Raw genomic sequence first — 16770 nt, 5'->3', positions numbered from 1 at the left:
TACAAGAATAAACTGAAAATGCATTAAAGACTTAAATGTAAAACCAAAAATAATAATACTTCTAGTATAAAATACAGGAAATAAACTCTCAAACATTATCCTTAGTGATATTTTTACTGATATATCTCCTTGGGCAAGGGAAACAAAAGGAAAAAACAAATAGGACTACATCAATTAAAAAGTGTTTGCACAGCAAAGGAAACCACCAACAAAACAAAAAGACATCCTACTGAATGGGAGAAGATATCTGCCAATGATACATCTGACAAGGGGCTAATATCCAAAATTTATTAAAAAACTCATACAACACCAAAAAAACAAACAATCCAATTAAAACATGGGCAGAGGACCTGAATAGACATTTCTCCAAAGAGGACATACAGATAGCCAACAGACATATGAAAAGATGCTCAACATCACTAATCATCAGAGAAATGAAAATAAAAACCACAGTGAGATACCACCTCATTCCCATCAAAATGGCTATCATCCATAAATCAACAAACAAGTGCTGGTGAGGGTGTGGAGAAAAGGGAACCCTCGTGCAGTGTTGGTGGGATTGAAAATTGGTGCAGCCACTATGAAAAACAGTATGGAGATTCATCAAAAAATTAAAAATAGAACTACCTTATGATCTAGCAATCCCACCCTTGGGTATTTATCCAAAGAAATCCAAAACATTAATGCGAAAAAATATATACACCTCTTTGCTGCAGCACTATTCACAATAGCCAAGATATGGAACCAACCGACATGCACATCAATAGATGATTGGATAAAGAAAGTGTGGTACATTTACACAATGGAGTATTACTCTGCCATAAAAAAGAATGAAATCTTACCATTTGCAACAACATGGATGAACCTAGAGGATATTATGCTAAGTGAAATAAGTCAGACGGAGAAAAACAAATGCCACATGATCTCACTTACATGTGGAATCTAAAGAACAGAATAAACAAACAAACCAAACAGAAATAGACTCAGAGATATAGGGGGGGAAAAAAACTGATGGTTGCTAGATGGGAGGGCTGGGAATGGATGGGGAAGGTAAAAGGATTAGAAAGCACAAATTACCGGTAGTAGTCACGATATTGCCATGGGGATATGACAGTTTGAGGAATATAATCAATAATGTTGTGAAGGTTATGTAGGGTACTAGATGGGCACTGGACTTATTAGGGAGACCACTTCATAGACTGTGTAGATACCTGACTACTGTGCTGTACACCTGAGGCTGAAGTTGAATAATATTGAATGTCGACTATAATTAAACATATATATATATATATCATATATATTTTGTATCTCTCTACACACACACACACACACACACACACTCATATTCACAGGATGTGGAGTACAGCATACAGCACAGGGAATATAGTCAATGGAATTGTCGGAATTGTAACAGCTATATACAATGTCAGTGGGGTACTAGAGTATTAGATTGCGGGGGGTTATCACTTTGTGAGGGGTGTAAATGTCTATTACATTGTTTTGTACACCTGAAACTAATTTAAAATAAAAAGGAACTCACATTCTTGAGAATGAAAGACAAAGTAGAAACTGAGGTGACGAAACTGAGTTTAGATGAAGCACTCTGTGTAACATCGCTGGGGCTGAAGGAGTTGACAGAGGGTCAGGGAGTGAAAGTGGAAGGACTATGTACTGTTTAAACCAGATGGAGAGAAACTTGTATCTCTGCCATTAGTTATTTTCAAGGACAATTCCAAGTATCAACCTGCCCATTTTCAGTCATCTGCCCGCTTCAGGTATGGAAAGGTCTTCTAACACAGAACATCTCCTCTCACTGAGAATGAATCATAGTTCTCCTCCCTACTGCCCTCCTCAAAAGGACCTTAATTAACCCTTTTCCTACACACCCTTTTAGGGAATTTCCTAGGAGGACATAGGACTGTCTTTTAAAATTGCTCTTCTTAGCTCTCCAAGGTCCTGACCAAAAATTCTTTCACACCTATAGCTTGAACATTCCCCCAGCTGTGGATTCAGTAAAGATGTACCTTCAATTCTGTCCCTTTGGAATCACCATCTCCTAAACTGCTACCCTATCTTCTGAGTTCCTTACTTCTATTACACTTTTTCTGTCAGCTCTCTATTTTTACTTTAGTTGATTCCAATTCTCTAGTTGCCCTAAAGGATTTCAGTAAGGAACCAAAAAAGTTCAGAAGAGTTGTATTAGTTTCCATTGGCTTCTGGAAAGATAGGTCAGAAAGTGTAAATTTATTATAAAGCTTATACATACAAAGAAATCTCTTATTACATCACTGATTTAAAAATATAAAAAATAAGACTGCACCATATTTCCCTGAATTTTTTGCTGGAGGAGGAAATGAAATGTCCAACTTCTTCCTGTACTTTCTTATATATATAAAATACAAAAACTAAAAGTTACCAAAATCGTAGTTGTAAAACTAGATTTGTAAAAGAGAATAGGGATAGCAGAGGAAAGCTTCTGTAGTTGACTTGTCATCTAAATATTAAGTGAGTTATTATTTGTAATTGTCATACAATCTTGGGCTAAAGGCCTGTTTACAAAGCTTTTCCCTTTCCAAAACCAAAAAACATTTCACAGCTCTAAAACAAGATAGGAAGGAAGTACTAGCAAAGTTAAAAGACCTTTCCATACTCTGTTCATTTTATGTTGGTTCTTAAGGGTACAAGCCTACTAAATTAAAAAGTGGAATGGTACTTCAAATAGTATTTCAAATTTAACTCAACTTTAAATACCATCAATCCAGTGCAATTTCTTAGATTTGGCTTAAGATATCTAAAAAGTGAACCATGTTTCTAAAATATGGTGAGATTAGGTATGTCAGTCAATAAGAAAAACAAAAAAGCAATCATTTATTATTTGAGACTCTGAGGAGGTGATTAGGCATTAATTAAAAAATACTACAATTTGACACTTTATAGAGGCTGGAAACATAATTCAAAATTTCATAAAGGTATATTAAATTAAGACCACTTTAGACAATTTAAGATCTCACTGACAAAGTTCATTTAAAGGTGACAGTTTTGCTACTGTGTTACTGTTCCCACATGATATCATCTCTTCTCAGTTTCATTTGAAGATTATGGACTCGTATTGGATGAAAGTTGCTGTTCTTCTGAGGAGAGTTAGTTAACAAACATTTTCTGGGGCTATTTTTTATGTTCTTTGATCCTTTAGGGTTGCTATCTTCTCGTTGAATACCTGAAGCGTCACTCATCTTTGAGTTTTGAATTTTTTGCTGCAGTTTACGGACCTGGAGAGAAAAAAAAAAATCTAACATTTTAGTCAAAAACACTAAAAATATACCCTCCAATTGATGGACTGGATTGATGGTTTAAAGATTACATGAAATGAAAAAGCTCTTAAGTTTTTATTTATTGAATACCTATTATAGGCCTAACACTGTGCTAGTCAGATAGAAATGTAATGAATAAAACAATCTCTGCTCTCAAGGAGCTTACTGCTATTATTAGTGAAAGAAAACCATGTATGTGACAATTGGAGAATAATTCAAGCCAGGATAACTTTGAGTAGGACAAAAACTGTGTATTTGAGAAGGCCAAAGTAGGACAAGATCAATGTGCACTGAGAAAGCTGAGGGGACGGTTTATGGAGGATATGAAATGGGTGAAAACTACAGAACAGAGAGAAGGATCTTCCAGGTGATATTAACAGCAAAGATTTGGTGCGAGGAATGAACATCAAGTTTATAGAGTTGAATATATATAGTGTTTTTTTTCTTTACTAAAATACAGTATTTGCGAATTTAAAGACTACTGGATGCCAGTAACAACAACAAAACAAAAGTCAAGGGAATAACCTTGTATCATTAACAAGTGATGATTGGATAGACAGAATTAAACAAAACCTATCAACAAGCCAAAAGCCGTTTCTCCCAAGTCTAGTCCATTACTTAGACTATTTCACTTATGCATAGGCCTAATTGGTAGAGCTGATCCAGATATTGGCAAAGTACCTGGTATTCTATTTGTGTAAGGCCATTTTAATTGCAGACATTAAATTTATCGTGATAAAACACTCGAAAATTTATACTGCTACAGCTACTATGGAATAGAAATAATATTTTTCAAAATCTAATGCACAGACTGCCTAAATTTTAAAAATATGACTACTCTTCAATTCCCTTCAAGTTTCTCCCATGCGATTCTAAGAATGTGCACAAGTTATATAATTTTCACCCTAACACAATCATACAAACATTTTTACTTACTATAACCTTAAAAGCCAGTAAAATAAAAATATTTGCTTCAAAACTTTCATTTTCTTCTTTCTTTCTTTATTGGCCATAGCATAATGAAGGCAGGCTACATCCTTCATTACTGTCTTATCAAAGTGGGGGAAGCTTAATTGTGAGGTTAATCTATCACCAGTTTATACAAATGTTGATTACTACATGGGCAGATAGCTAGCTATATAATGTCACTTGAAGGTTCCTGGAAAGACTCTCTCTGCCTTCTGCTCCAGCAACATAGTAATCCCAATAATCCAAGCTATTGGGTCACTGTCTTGGGATAAAATATTATAATATTCCATGATTCCTTTGTTAAAATATTAAAATTGTTATGCCATTCTTAGTTATTAAGAATTCACACGCGAGGATGGAGGCCCCCTCACCACCTCACTACAGCTAGCTGAACACAGGTCTTCAGAGAACGCAACACAGCACAGCTTGTTCTGGGAAAGTGAAAACAGTGGTTTTAGAATTGGGAGACTACTTAAGGACCTAGATTTATGTATGGTACTGAAATAGGGACTTGTCAACATAAGGGGCTTCATTAGGCATTTAAGGGAGGGAGGGATAAGGGGAAAGAATGCTGAAAGGGTAACTGGGAGGCCTGCACAGCAAACTTAGACTACCTCACGATTTTCCCAAAGACATTTCTGAACACATTATCTAAACCTCTTTCTCCCTTTTGATTATATTATCTTCAAGAGTTACGTAGTAGGTCATGTTATTCCAATGGAACAGATGACTCTATAATAGGCCTAAGTGACTCCTGTCTGTCATCTTTTCACTACGTCACACGCACAGTCCTCAAATTTGAAAGGTCATATAGAGATATAACAAGGAATCCATGTATATTATCTTTTCATTAAAATCTTTTACTAAAGCCTTCTTACACTGTCTTGATGCTTCATCAGTTTGGAAATTTGTTCTCCTTTAATTTCCATTTTCTTGACTAAATGTTCTAGTTCACATTCTATGTCTTCACAGACTGAACGACTTTCAGTTTCCTCCATTTGATTCAGTAGTTTTCGGTGCTCCCTATGAAAGAAAAGCATACATCAAGCACTGTTATAGAATATGGTACATGTTTTTGTAATAATTAAACAATATTCTGTCCAATAATAAATTTTAGTCAGTTATATATTAATCTTCAAAGACAGTCTCTTTCTATAGTTAGGGTTATCTAATTAAACCTATGGTAAATATAAACAGGCTCTTGTAATTTGAGATTAGTTACATTTAGAAATATCTTAGACTTAGGGTCTTAAAGAACCTTAAAAAAAGTCTGAATTCTTGATGTTCATAGCTAAATATAGTAAAATATTCTGATGTCCTTAGCTAGAGGCATTAAAGGACTCTCTTTAGTTCCAACCTTGGAATTATTAATGTAGGATCTTTGGAAGAATTCCAGGTGTGGAAGTATTTGCTTGAGATCCCTAAATTAGATGATAGGCTATTCAAAGAAATACTGTCAATAGAATTAGTTACATGTCCTACAGACTTCTTCAGCTGGACAGCCAAATCACATATTCTGTAGAATTTTTGTTGAATATATATTTAAACTTGAGGCTTAAAATACATATTCCATACAGAATTTTATTTACTATGGATGCTTCAAAACTTGTAATGCAGATCAGCCAGAGTCTAAAACAAGAAATTGAATTCCTATTTGTCTAATGAAATCATTCATTTAACTAAATGATTATAAAAAACAAAAGGAGAATCTTTCTTATAAAAACTTTTGAGTTATAATTTAAGATCACCAGACCCCATTTGTTAGGATGACAGTAATATTTGTCTATAAGTTCAGATCTTGGGAATATAGAATCTCCTTAGATTGGAAAAGTAGTAATTACACACAGCTGAAAATTTAAATACAGTAGCTATCAATAAATACAATGAAAAATCAGTGACAACAAATCTGTGCAGATCAAAGTAAGTCCAAATGGCTATCTAAGTAAGGGCCATTAAGAATTTATAAGTGGCATTGTTCTAAGACTAAGAAGAAAAAAAGATACCTAAATATCTTGCTACTTCTTCTGGTAAAGAATAAAAATACTTACATACTCATTTGGTCGAACTCATCTTGCATTGCCATCAAAAGTTCAGACAAATTGTCACAAATGGAAATAGATTTTTCTGGGTCAGGAGGTACAGCTTTGCAGTGGGAAGTTGTTCTAGTAGGCTTGTAGAGACATCTAGGCTCAGTGACTGCAGGAGGTTTCTGAAGGATATGTGGCCCATAATGTTGCATCATCTGTAGGAGGTTTTGCATACTTGCATTTACAGAATGACTTGCACTGGCAGACTTTAGGGGAAAAGAAATAGCTGAGAACAATTTCCAGTCACTGATGGCATTTAAATAGAACTTACAACAAAGCAGGAGTTTTTTTAAATAAGTACCTTCGTTTTTGCCCCTCTCACCTTCTCAGCCACAATAGGCAGTGATCCAAACTTTGAGTAAACTTGCTGAGAGGCTCCTCTTTTTAAACATTTAGTTTTCTAACAAGGGAAAAAGTAAACAAAAATACTTTAAAAGACATTTATGACATGAAGAATTCTCAAAACTAAATAGTGAATAAACACTCTGATTAGAAAATAGGCAAAAAAACAGAAATTTCATTCAAGAGGACAAGCAGGTGGTAAATAAATGCATGAAAAGATACACAACAACATTAGCCATTAGGAAAATGCAATTTACAATGAAATATCACTACACATCTATCAGAATGGCCCACATGAAAATAGTGACAGCACCAAATGCTGACAACGACACAGAGAAACTGGATTATTCATATACTGCGGTGTGAATACAAAATAATACAGCACCTTTGGAATCTTCTTATAAAAATAAGCATATATTTGTCACTTGACCGAGCAATTGCACTCTTTGACATTTCTCCCAGAAGAATGAATACTTACATTCATATAAAAAACTGTACACAAATTTTTGTAACAGCTTTATTTGTGATAGCCCCAAACTGAAAACAACCCAACTCTCCTTCAACAGGTGAATGGTTAAACTATGGTACATTCATAACATGGAATACTACACAGAAATAAAAAGAACGTGTTGATACTTGGATGGATCTCAAGGGAACTGGTTGAGTGAAAAAGCCAATCTCAAAAGGTTACATGCTGTATGATTCCATTTATATAACATTCTTGAAATAAAATTACAGAGATGGTGAACAGATTAGAAGCTGCCAAAGGTTGTGAGGGGTATGTGTAGCTATAAATGGATTGCATGAAACAGCCTTATGGTGGTGGAATAGTTCTGCATCTTTACTATGGTGATGGTTACATGAATCTACATGCGATAAAACTATACACACTCACACATACATACACCTACACACACAAATAGTTGAATATAAAACTGGTGAAATCTGAACACGTTCTGTGTATTATACCAATGTCAATTTCTTGGGTTTTGTATGATATTACATTTATGCCACATGTTACCATTGGGGGAAACTCGTTAAAGATATACAGGATCTCCCTTGCATGTACTTCTATAATCTGTGAACCTATAATTATTTCAAAGTAAAAAACAAAAAATAAAACAAACAAAAAGCCACTTATGCTAAGGGTATGAAATAATGGTAAATGCTGGCTGGAATATCAACTGGTCCAATCACTTTTGACATTATCTTGTAAAGTGAAGGATGCAGGACTCTTAGGGCTCAGCACTTAAGAGAAACCAGGAGGCAGGTACAGAATGTTTGCGACAGTGTTGTTATAATAACAAAAAGTGAGAAACAATCCAAGTGATCACTGAAAGGAAGAATAAATAAAGCATTCATAGTAATAAAAAGCAGTGAACAACTAGTATATGTATCAAGTAGATATCTCGTGAACTTAATGTTAAGGGAAAAAGCAAGTAGCTAAAGAACAAAAAACAGAGTAAGTTCATTTATATAAAGTTCGAAGTTATATCAACCTGTTAACAACGTATTTTTTAGAAATATCTATTTGGGAAAGTGATTTTTTTTTTTTTTAAAAAGCCAGAGACTGATAAACACAATATCAGAATTGTGAGGACTCCTGGGAAGCGGGGAGAGAGGATACACCTTAGGAGAGGGGTATGTTGGGCTTTGAGGACCCGGAGAAGAAAAGATGCATTTGATGTGAACTCCAGAAGGAATTCATTTGCTGAGATGGTCAACTGAGGGCCCACATTTTATAATTAATAAGAGTCTAGCAGCCATTTGCTAACGGGCTTCTCACGCACTCTGTTTGCCAGAAACAACCTTTGACTGAACTCTCAGCATCCTGCACTATGTATGCCCCACTTGTTTATGCCAGTCAACCACTGCAGGGAAACCCTGGTTCTATCTTTCTACCAATAGACTGAGACCTGCCCCATCCAATCAGAACTGCACGATTTGGACACCTCACTTACATAAAATGAACCTAACTGAGAACGTGGGCAGGAAGTTTCACTATAAAAAGCATCCTCCCCTTTGTCTGGGTGGCACACAACTTAGGTTGCTACCTGAAACTGTCTTCCAGGCCACAGCTCCTTTTTGCTCAAATAATGCTTTTTATTCTTTATTAGTCTAAAATTAATTTTGGTTTACAGTTCCAACAGTGCTGGTGATGTTCTATGTCTTGCTAATGGGGAATACACCAGTGTTAATTTTGTTATCCTTTGAGCAGACAGACATTTTTTGTTATACTCATATATATACTCTTTCATAAAAGATTTTTAAAAAGACATTGCTAAACTACATTCTTAAGCTCTTAACAATAATTCAAATTATTTCACTATTTTTGTTAGAGGGATTGAAGTAGGGCAACCATTCGTCTCAATTTGCCCATGACTGAAGGAGCTCACAGAACACAGGGTTTTAGTGATAAAACAAGGACTGTCTCAGGAAAACTAGGGTGGATTGGTTACTCTAGTTAGTACTTTAGCAAGAAAATAATCAACAAAAATAACCAATCCATAATGAAAACAAAATATTCCCAATTCTAAATGGAAATTTAGATATCTTTATTATAAACATGCACTTTTTAAAAAGAGAGAATTAAAGAAATAAAATGGCTCAGAGGTAGAAAAATCCTAACAGTTCTGAGTCAGTTCTAATTCACTCAGAGCTGCTTGGTGACCTTGGAAAATCAATCATTCAAGCTCTGTACCTTAGTAACAGGAATTTCAAGTAATGGAATTTACTTGGTCTGGTCTAAGGCTGTTTCAAGCAATTATAATTAAGAATAAAAGAATTTTAAGTTAATTTTAAGAATATTAAGAATGAGATCTCTGACTGATTATAAGATAACCTTTTAAGAGAACAATTAAAAACCTCATAGGAAAGGTTTCCATTATCTCGCTTACGATAGTCTGATTCTTTACTTGCAAGTTCACCTTTTCATACTGCTGTCAGTTATCAACTAGAAGTACAGCTCTAGTCATGTCCCTACTCATCTCAAAAGCCGCCAATGTTTTCTAATTGTTTACAGAATAAAAGTTCACATTCTTAACATGGCGGTAGAGGTCAGTCATAATCTCATCTCAAGCTATATTTCCTATTTTGACTCTCACCATGACACTATCTCACCCCTAGGACTGGACAATTATCTCTGGGTTCGTGGAAAAACCAACTATATCCTCGGATCATAATACACTTCTCCTTATCTCTATTTATCATATCTATTAATCCTCCTAGGCTGCCATGCCTTTCATGCTGCTGCTTGTACGATCCCCCCTTCACACAGTCTCTGTCTGTATAAAACCACATTTTGTTTACATCTCTGCTAAGTTTTTATTACACTCGAATATCTGTATATTTATTTGCTTCTATAAATTGCTGTCTTATCTCTTTACAGCCTAGAGGTACCAGTCTATGTAAATCAAGATGTATGACTTGAATGAACTAGAATCAGGATATGAGCAAGTGTCAGTGAGATAAGCAGGACTCTTGCAGAGGTCTGCTAAGATCTGATTCAACCTTCAGCAACATTAGTACCCCTGCTATTCTTAAAGGGGCATTATTCCTTGCAGACCCTACGGACTTGGGATTTGAACTAACTACTTTCATAGAGTGATTTGCTGTGGATTACGCCTTTTCTTCTCTTCTAGGAACGACCTTTTCTTTCCTTCGTTTCTTTCATCTTACTCTCCCTGTACCTTATTTTTACAATGAATAGAAAAACTTTTTAAAAAATTTCTACTAACTCATCAAAGGATGCTATAAAACATAAATATAAAAATAAGTCAATATTTTTTCCACTTGCAAATTACTTGTAGTGATTTTCTATTTGGCTTTACAGCTTCTAATTTCATTGTGCAAATAAGATACAAAACAAATATTTAAGGAAATAAGCAAAAAAATAATCAACATAAAGTTGCACTGGAAAAACGGTTTTCATTATAGTAGTCTGCAAACTCTCTGAAAGACAAAAATTCTGAAAAAGACAGCCAGAGTATTTAACAGAAAGTCTTATTTATGCAATAAAAGAGTAGCCAAGTTAAGTATAATGTTCTGTCCATTATTGTATCCACAGGGTGAGCCCATAGCAGTGGCCAGAATTCTGCAAGAGCATCCCTGCTCCCATAGCAAACAGCACACAGAAACACTCATTACATGCATATTGAATAAAGAGTAATAATGGTCATCAAAACTATAATTTCAGAATAAGATTAAAAGATTCAATTTTTCTTTCTTACTATTATAGATAATTAAGATTTAATACAATATGCAAAATATCAACTCATCTAAACAAAATATTGGTCAATCTATAAAGTACTAACTCCCCAATTCTTATTTTTAGGCAATTCCAAAGGATATGAGCATAGAAAGAACAAATAATAAATTCTCTTGAGAAACAACTCATAGATCTTTAACACTACAGTCTTCTCTTTGTAGTGAGCATGTATTATATAAAACTGCCTCCAGGCTTGATTGAGTTGTTGGCATCTATTGTGTTCTTTGGTGCGTCTTTTATAAAGTATCACAAAATACATTTCTCTAAGAACTATGTCTTTCTAGAAGAATTTAAATGCTTATTGTTATTTCACAAATGGGCAGATATATTGCCCATTACATGCCCCTTTTTGCTTTCATTGTCAAGCAAACTCAGCTAGGTTTTGTGCTCAACTGCTGTTGAGGTTTTATGGGATTTTCTGTCCTCACACTCAAAACCATCATCATTTTTTTAAATCTCCATTTCTCCATTACATATTTTTATCTCCATTTCATAGCAATATTGCATGTCTTTTACTATAAATCTCTTCAAATTCTTTTTGGAAATGGATAGGTATAAATATTAAAAGAGTGAATAAATATTACCAAAAAAAAAAATAAAGGTTTGCATACCTTTGAAGATTTTTTCTTTTCCCTAGATCGTTTTGGATTTGATACTGAAGACATTAAAATCCTATTGATTTCAAGTCCAGTTTGAAGCTATAATATTAAAGACAAAACTTTATAAAATTGGTTTTAACAGCTTTTGCAAAAATATTACAATGAAAGATCAGGTCTCAGTTTATAGGGATAAAAATGCTTTTTAAGAAAAGAAAAGCCCAAAAGACTATTTTTGTGTGTGTGAAAGTCACTAAATCTATTGGTAATTACAATCATTTTCTGTTTATAAGAGAATGAATTGTTTAATGTATAGATCAAACAAACTGAAAACAATCTATAACCAAGAATTCCTTTGACTGAAAAAAAAATGTATTTATCAAAATTTCAAAAGACCTCTTGGTAATTCATTCAAGTATATGAATGTACTGGCTGACTAATTGAGAATTTAATTATTATAGCAAAAAGAAACAAAACTAACAAGCTAGGAAACAGAAATTAGAGTCTAGACTATCGGCTTCAGTCAATGAAATGAAGTATAATGAAACGTAGTTTTTTGTGATAGATCATAAAGTGCTCTGCTCTATTTACCTCAGAAGCTTTGTCTTGAAATAGCTTACGTTGATGTTCTTTTTCCTTAAGTTTTTCCTCTAAGTGTTTAATCTTGTCCTGAAAAAAAATAGAAAGACTGGGATTATCATATAAAAACTAGAGCCAAATATCTTTTGTTCCTTTGCCAAATAGTCCTTGGAGTTTTGATTCTTAATAGTTTGGCAAACTAAGGCAGAAACTAAGAAAATGGAATAACAAAAGATGCTAAGAGTTTTATTGGCTTTCTTCTTATGCTCCTTCACTTGCTGTTACCTGTAAGAACAAAGGGAAAGCAAAGGATGCACATGCATAGGTGTTATTAACTTCAGCAACAAATCCATAATCATGAAACTTTGGACGGTTATTAAAGGTCTAGAAGGTCAAACATTTTTAGTCTTGGGTCTCAGTGTTTCATTCAAAACGACAAATCACAATAAATGTCTTTCATGTGCATATGATAAGGGCAAAGTTGTTAGAGGAGGGAGGGAATAGGAAGACATATTTGAAATGTAAGATATGGTCCTTATTACTTAAGAGCTAATACTGTACAGGTAGGGAAACAAAAGTAATATACATGAAACAATAAAACAAAAAAGCAATGTATGTGACTTTACCCAGACCATGTACACACTTATACACACAATCACTTCATCTTACATCCTTGATGCAGTTCAGAATGGGAGGACAGTACTATTTTAAAGGGGGAGTTTCCTGAGTGTTGGAGAACTCAAGGAAAGCTTCATACAGGAAGCAGGACCTGGAGAAAGTCCTATGGAATGACAGGACATGGGGGGGAAAAAAGAGGGCATTTCAGGACAGGATCTAGGGTAGGCTTAACTGTAAGTGATGAAAGACAATCTTTTTAATATCCTTTAGGTAAACTATCTGACAAATAAAAATGTTCTGCCATCTCAGAAGAAGCCAAAATTACAATTTCACATCAAAAGGCAAGCTCATTCATGCTGTGACAGAATACACGGACTTTTCATCTCTATAGGCAGGAATTCATATCTGGATTACTAAAAGTTGTTAACGAAGTTTTATAAATCTAAGATTTACTGTATATTCACACACAGAGCCAATTATGCCTAACACTAAAGATTTATTCCTGGAATCACCACTTCAAAGAAATAAGTGGAAGCTTACCTCAGCAGTTTTCTGAGTTGTTGTAAGTTTAAAACATTCTTTTTCTAAGACATCAAGCTTTTCAAGTTTTGCTTGCAGCTTCATATGATCTTGTTCTTTTTCCCTTTGAAGTTGGGCCTGGAAAGGATGAAAACAAAACCTGAATTTGGCAAGTGATACCAATGGCTCAAGAATAATACAATTTCTGAGAACTCAAATCACAATATAAATCTGTCATAAGAAACACGTACTTACATGCACATATTTTAGGTGCTTACAAGCAAAAACCAAGAAAATCAAATGGTTTTAAAGAACAAATATAATGTACAAAAAAAGATGTGCTATCTTAGCATTAATGAAACAAACTCTTCTGTGCATCTTTATATACCATTTCAAGGAAAATATCACCAGTGAAAGCTGTAGTAAATAGTGTACACAGGGTGACCAAACGTACTCATTGACTTTCTCCCTCTCTCTATTTATAACATAGAAAAGCATCTACCAGAGGAATAAAGCATACAGAGAATGTGCAGAACAGGAAAGTTATGCATACCTATTTACTGTTTTGTCCTGGTATTTACTAACATACTGATGCAAGATATTAATGATAGAGGCCGCTGTGAGGGGAAAGAGTATATGAGAACTCTCTGTACTATCAGCTCAATTTTCTATAAACTTAAGTGTTATAAAAAATAAAGTCTATTAAAAAACAGAAAAATGAAACAACCAATAAACAGTCTTGGTAACCTACAGTCTAACAATCAATTGGAGTCACAGAAGGAGAAGAAAGAGGTCAGACAAGAGTAATTATTTGAAGAATAACAGCCAAAAATGTTCCAAATTGATGAATAATACCGACAGATTCAAGAATCTCCAAACAACAAACAACAAACCCAAGCAGAATAGAAAACCATGTTTGGGGGCACATCACTATCAAACTGTTGAAAACTAATAATAAAGGGAAAATCTTTAAAGCAGCCTGAGAAATTACACATTATGCATAGAGGAATGAAGATAACAATTCTTATTACAGACTATGAAAGCTGGAAGACAATTGAGACAACATCTTTAATGTGCTGAAAGAATAAAAGCTATAAACTACAATTCTATATCCAGTGAAAATATCCTTCACCAATGTGGTGAAATAAGACTTTTCCAGATAATATACGCTAAGAGAATTTGCATCATACTTGTAAAGGAAGTACTTTAGATTGAAAAAAAAATACCAGATGGAAAACTGAATCTATACAAATAAAAAACACTGAAAATGGTAAAATTGTTGGTAAATATATATTTTTCTTGTTTCTTACGTTCCTTTAAAAAATATTGACCATTGTGATATTGTGATTTATAAGGTATTTGGTCTTCATCTAGTTCCTGACTCATGGCTGTCCCAAACCCTTGGAATTTCCAAAGCTTTGAGAGCAGTAAAGGTGTTTTGTTATGTTAATGAAATAACTTTTGGAAAGCACCTAAGGATGGGGGCTGAGGTCACAACACCATGTTTATAGAAATAAATTGAGGTTCCGGGGAATATTAGCAATTCAAGATCTCTTTAATCCAATTTCAGGGACTAAGATTTTCTGGGTTAGTCTAGCCTAGAGCAGAGTTATAATCTGAGTAGTTTTCCTTCTTGTTCACCCTTACAAAGAACTCAAGAGCACAGGAAATTTACAAGATTCCTACTCTTGATAGGCCCTGGACTCTAATTTCCTTAGCCCTATAAGGATGGCTATCAGAAGCATTATTTAGCTTCTCAATTGACTGTTCTGGAATCAGAAATGCCCTCAGAAGGATGGGGCTTGAAATACCAGGCCAACCTTCTGGATTTAACTCTACACAGATTTTTGAATTGGTGATTTTTCATTAACTTGTTAATTCTCCAATGCCTCTGTGTATTTTTTGTTTCTCTTCTCTTTCTATCTGGCTCTCTTTCTTTTTTAATATTCTGTTCAGTTTTTCTTGTTTTTATCTATAGAAAAGTTGGTCCAAATGCCTTAGTCTGCATCACTGTAAGTGGAAATCTCCTACATATAGCTTTATATCCTCACTTACCTAAGATTATGACAATTTTCAAAAGAAATATTCTTTTTTGCCTCCCTGAGGGGAACTTTACCAGCTTTCACTGTGTATCTAATTTGTGTCATATAGTTTACATTTTACTTTTTTTAAGGTATTAACTGACATACAATATTATATTAATTTTAGGTGTATAACGTAGTGATTTGACCTTTGAATACATTGTGAAATGGTCACCACAATAAGTCTAGTTACCATCTGTTACCATACAGTTATTATTCTTCAAAAACACATTAAATGATATTATATTCCTTAAAGAAAATATGTTCACCTGTTGTTCTAGGATCATATTCTTCTCTCGCTCTACATTGAGAACCATTCTCTTTGTATATTCTAGTTGCTTTTCTAGGAGAGTACAGCGAGACTGAGCTGAGCTTAACTGTATACTTATATCTATGGGGAAAAAAGTAATAATGAGTCAATTAGTTGATTATTACATAGATAAGAGATTTGGTTATCATAAAAAATGCATTACATGAATTCAATCAAGAGCTAAAAGTACAGGCCTTCTTTAGTTCTAAGTACTGACTCTCCCAGACTTATGAACATTTCTTTGTGAATATCTCATTAATTACATGTAAGTGGCTTAACATTCCCTCCCCTAAAGATCCTGAGAACATACATCTGAAAGGAGAAGATTCAATGACTTATAGGATGATAAAAATCCTGGCTGTTCCTGGGAAATGACACTACCTGGAAAAATAGAGGACCTAAAGTCTCTTCCCTAACAATACGTTTCTGCTCTTTCAAGAAATTCAGGTATGGGGCGGCTAGTTGGCTCAGTGGGTTAGAGCGCAGTGCTCTAACAACACCAACGGCGCCAGTTCGATCCCTACATGGACCAGTGAGCTGTGCCCTCCACAACTAGATTGAAAACAATGACTTGACTTGGAGATGATGGGTCCTGGAAAAACACACTGTTCCCCAATATTCCCCAATTAAAAAAAAGAAAGAAAGAAAGAAATTCAGGTATGTGCATTCTACCATTTCCCTTTTCCTCTGCTCATGACTACTGACAACACAGTTAATTCCATAAGGTGTTAAAAACCTCTTTTTCATTCTTTATTTTTTCACTTTCCTCAGATCTTTCATCCACTGTTGTCCAATTGCCTCTAAAAATTTTTTCTCCCCATGTTTTCATTCTATTTATACATGGAAACAAAAACTTGAACCTTGTTCATGAGTATTGAGTGTAATGTTTACAAAGAAAAAGAAAGCCATACATTTTGAAGTGAAATTATATAAAGAACTTATGTTCTAAATCTCTAAAACTTGTGTCAGATGTCCTTTTCATAATTTCCACAGAACCTCCACCTACCTGTCCATTTCCTCTAACCTCTCAAGTTAAATAGAATATTTTTATTCATTTTTATTGTTTTTATATTGTTTAGTTACTAATGTAG

General features: G+C 34.3%; 1 protein-coding gene across 18 annotated transcripts in view; it reads right to left on the bottom strand.

The window, feature by feature from the left end:
• Positions 1-1358: 1358 nt before the first annotated feature.
• The window catches only part of CEP57L1 (centrosomal protein 57 like 1), a 47908-nt gene continuing 32496 nt past the window's right edge, over positions 1359-16770 (bottom strand). For 12 of the 18 annotated variants that reach the window (XM_033103565.1, XM_033103573.1, XM_033103576.1 and 9 more), the window contains 8 exons: positions 15639-15760; positions 13310-13426; positions 12164-12241; positions 11588-11674; positions 6669-6767; positions 6329-6573; positions 5159-5303; positions 1359-3269 (listed from right to left, as the gene is read on the bottom strand). In XM_033103565.1, the coding sequence (XP_032959456.1) occupies positions 3051-3269; positions 5159-5303; positions 6329-6573; positions 6669-6767; positions 11588-11674; positions 12164-12241; positions 13310-13426; positions 15639-15760 (1112 nt within the window). In that variant the 3' untranslated portion in view covers positions 1359-3050. Of the gene's footprint in view, positions 3270-5158; positions 5304-6328; positions 6594-6668; positions 6768-11587; positions 11675-12163; positions 12242-13309; positions 13427-15638; positions 15761-16770 lie in introns of those variants that run through there. The other 6 variants (XM_033103568.1, XM_033103566.1, XM_033103569.1 and 3 more) reach the window with 6 other exon arrangements.

Source organism: Rhinolophus ferrumequinum, chromosome 3 (genome assembly GCF_004115265.2).
Source record: "Rhinolophus ferrumequinum isolate MPI-CBG mRhiFer1 chromosome 3, mRhiFer1_v1.p, whole genome shotgun sequence".
In the NCBI taxonomy this organism is placed as follows: Eukaryota; Metazoa; Chordata; class Mammalia; order Chiroptera; family Rhinolophidae; genus Rhinolophus; species Rhinolophus ferrumequinum.
Note: the sequence above shows the minus strand (reverse complement) of the source record. Positions and strands in the feature narration are given on the sequence as shown.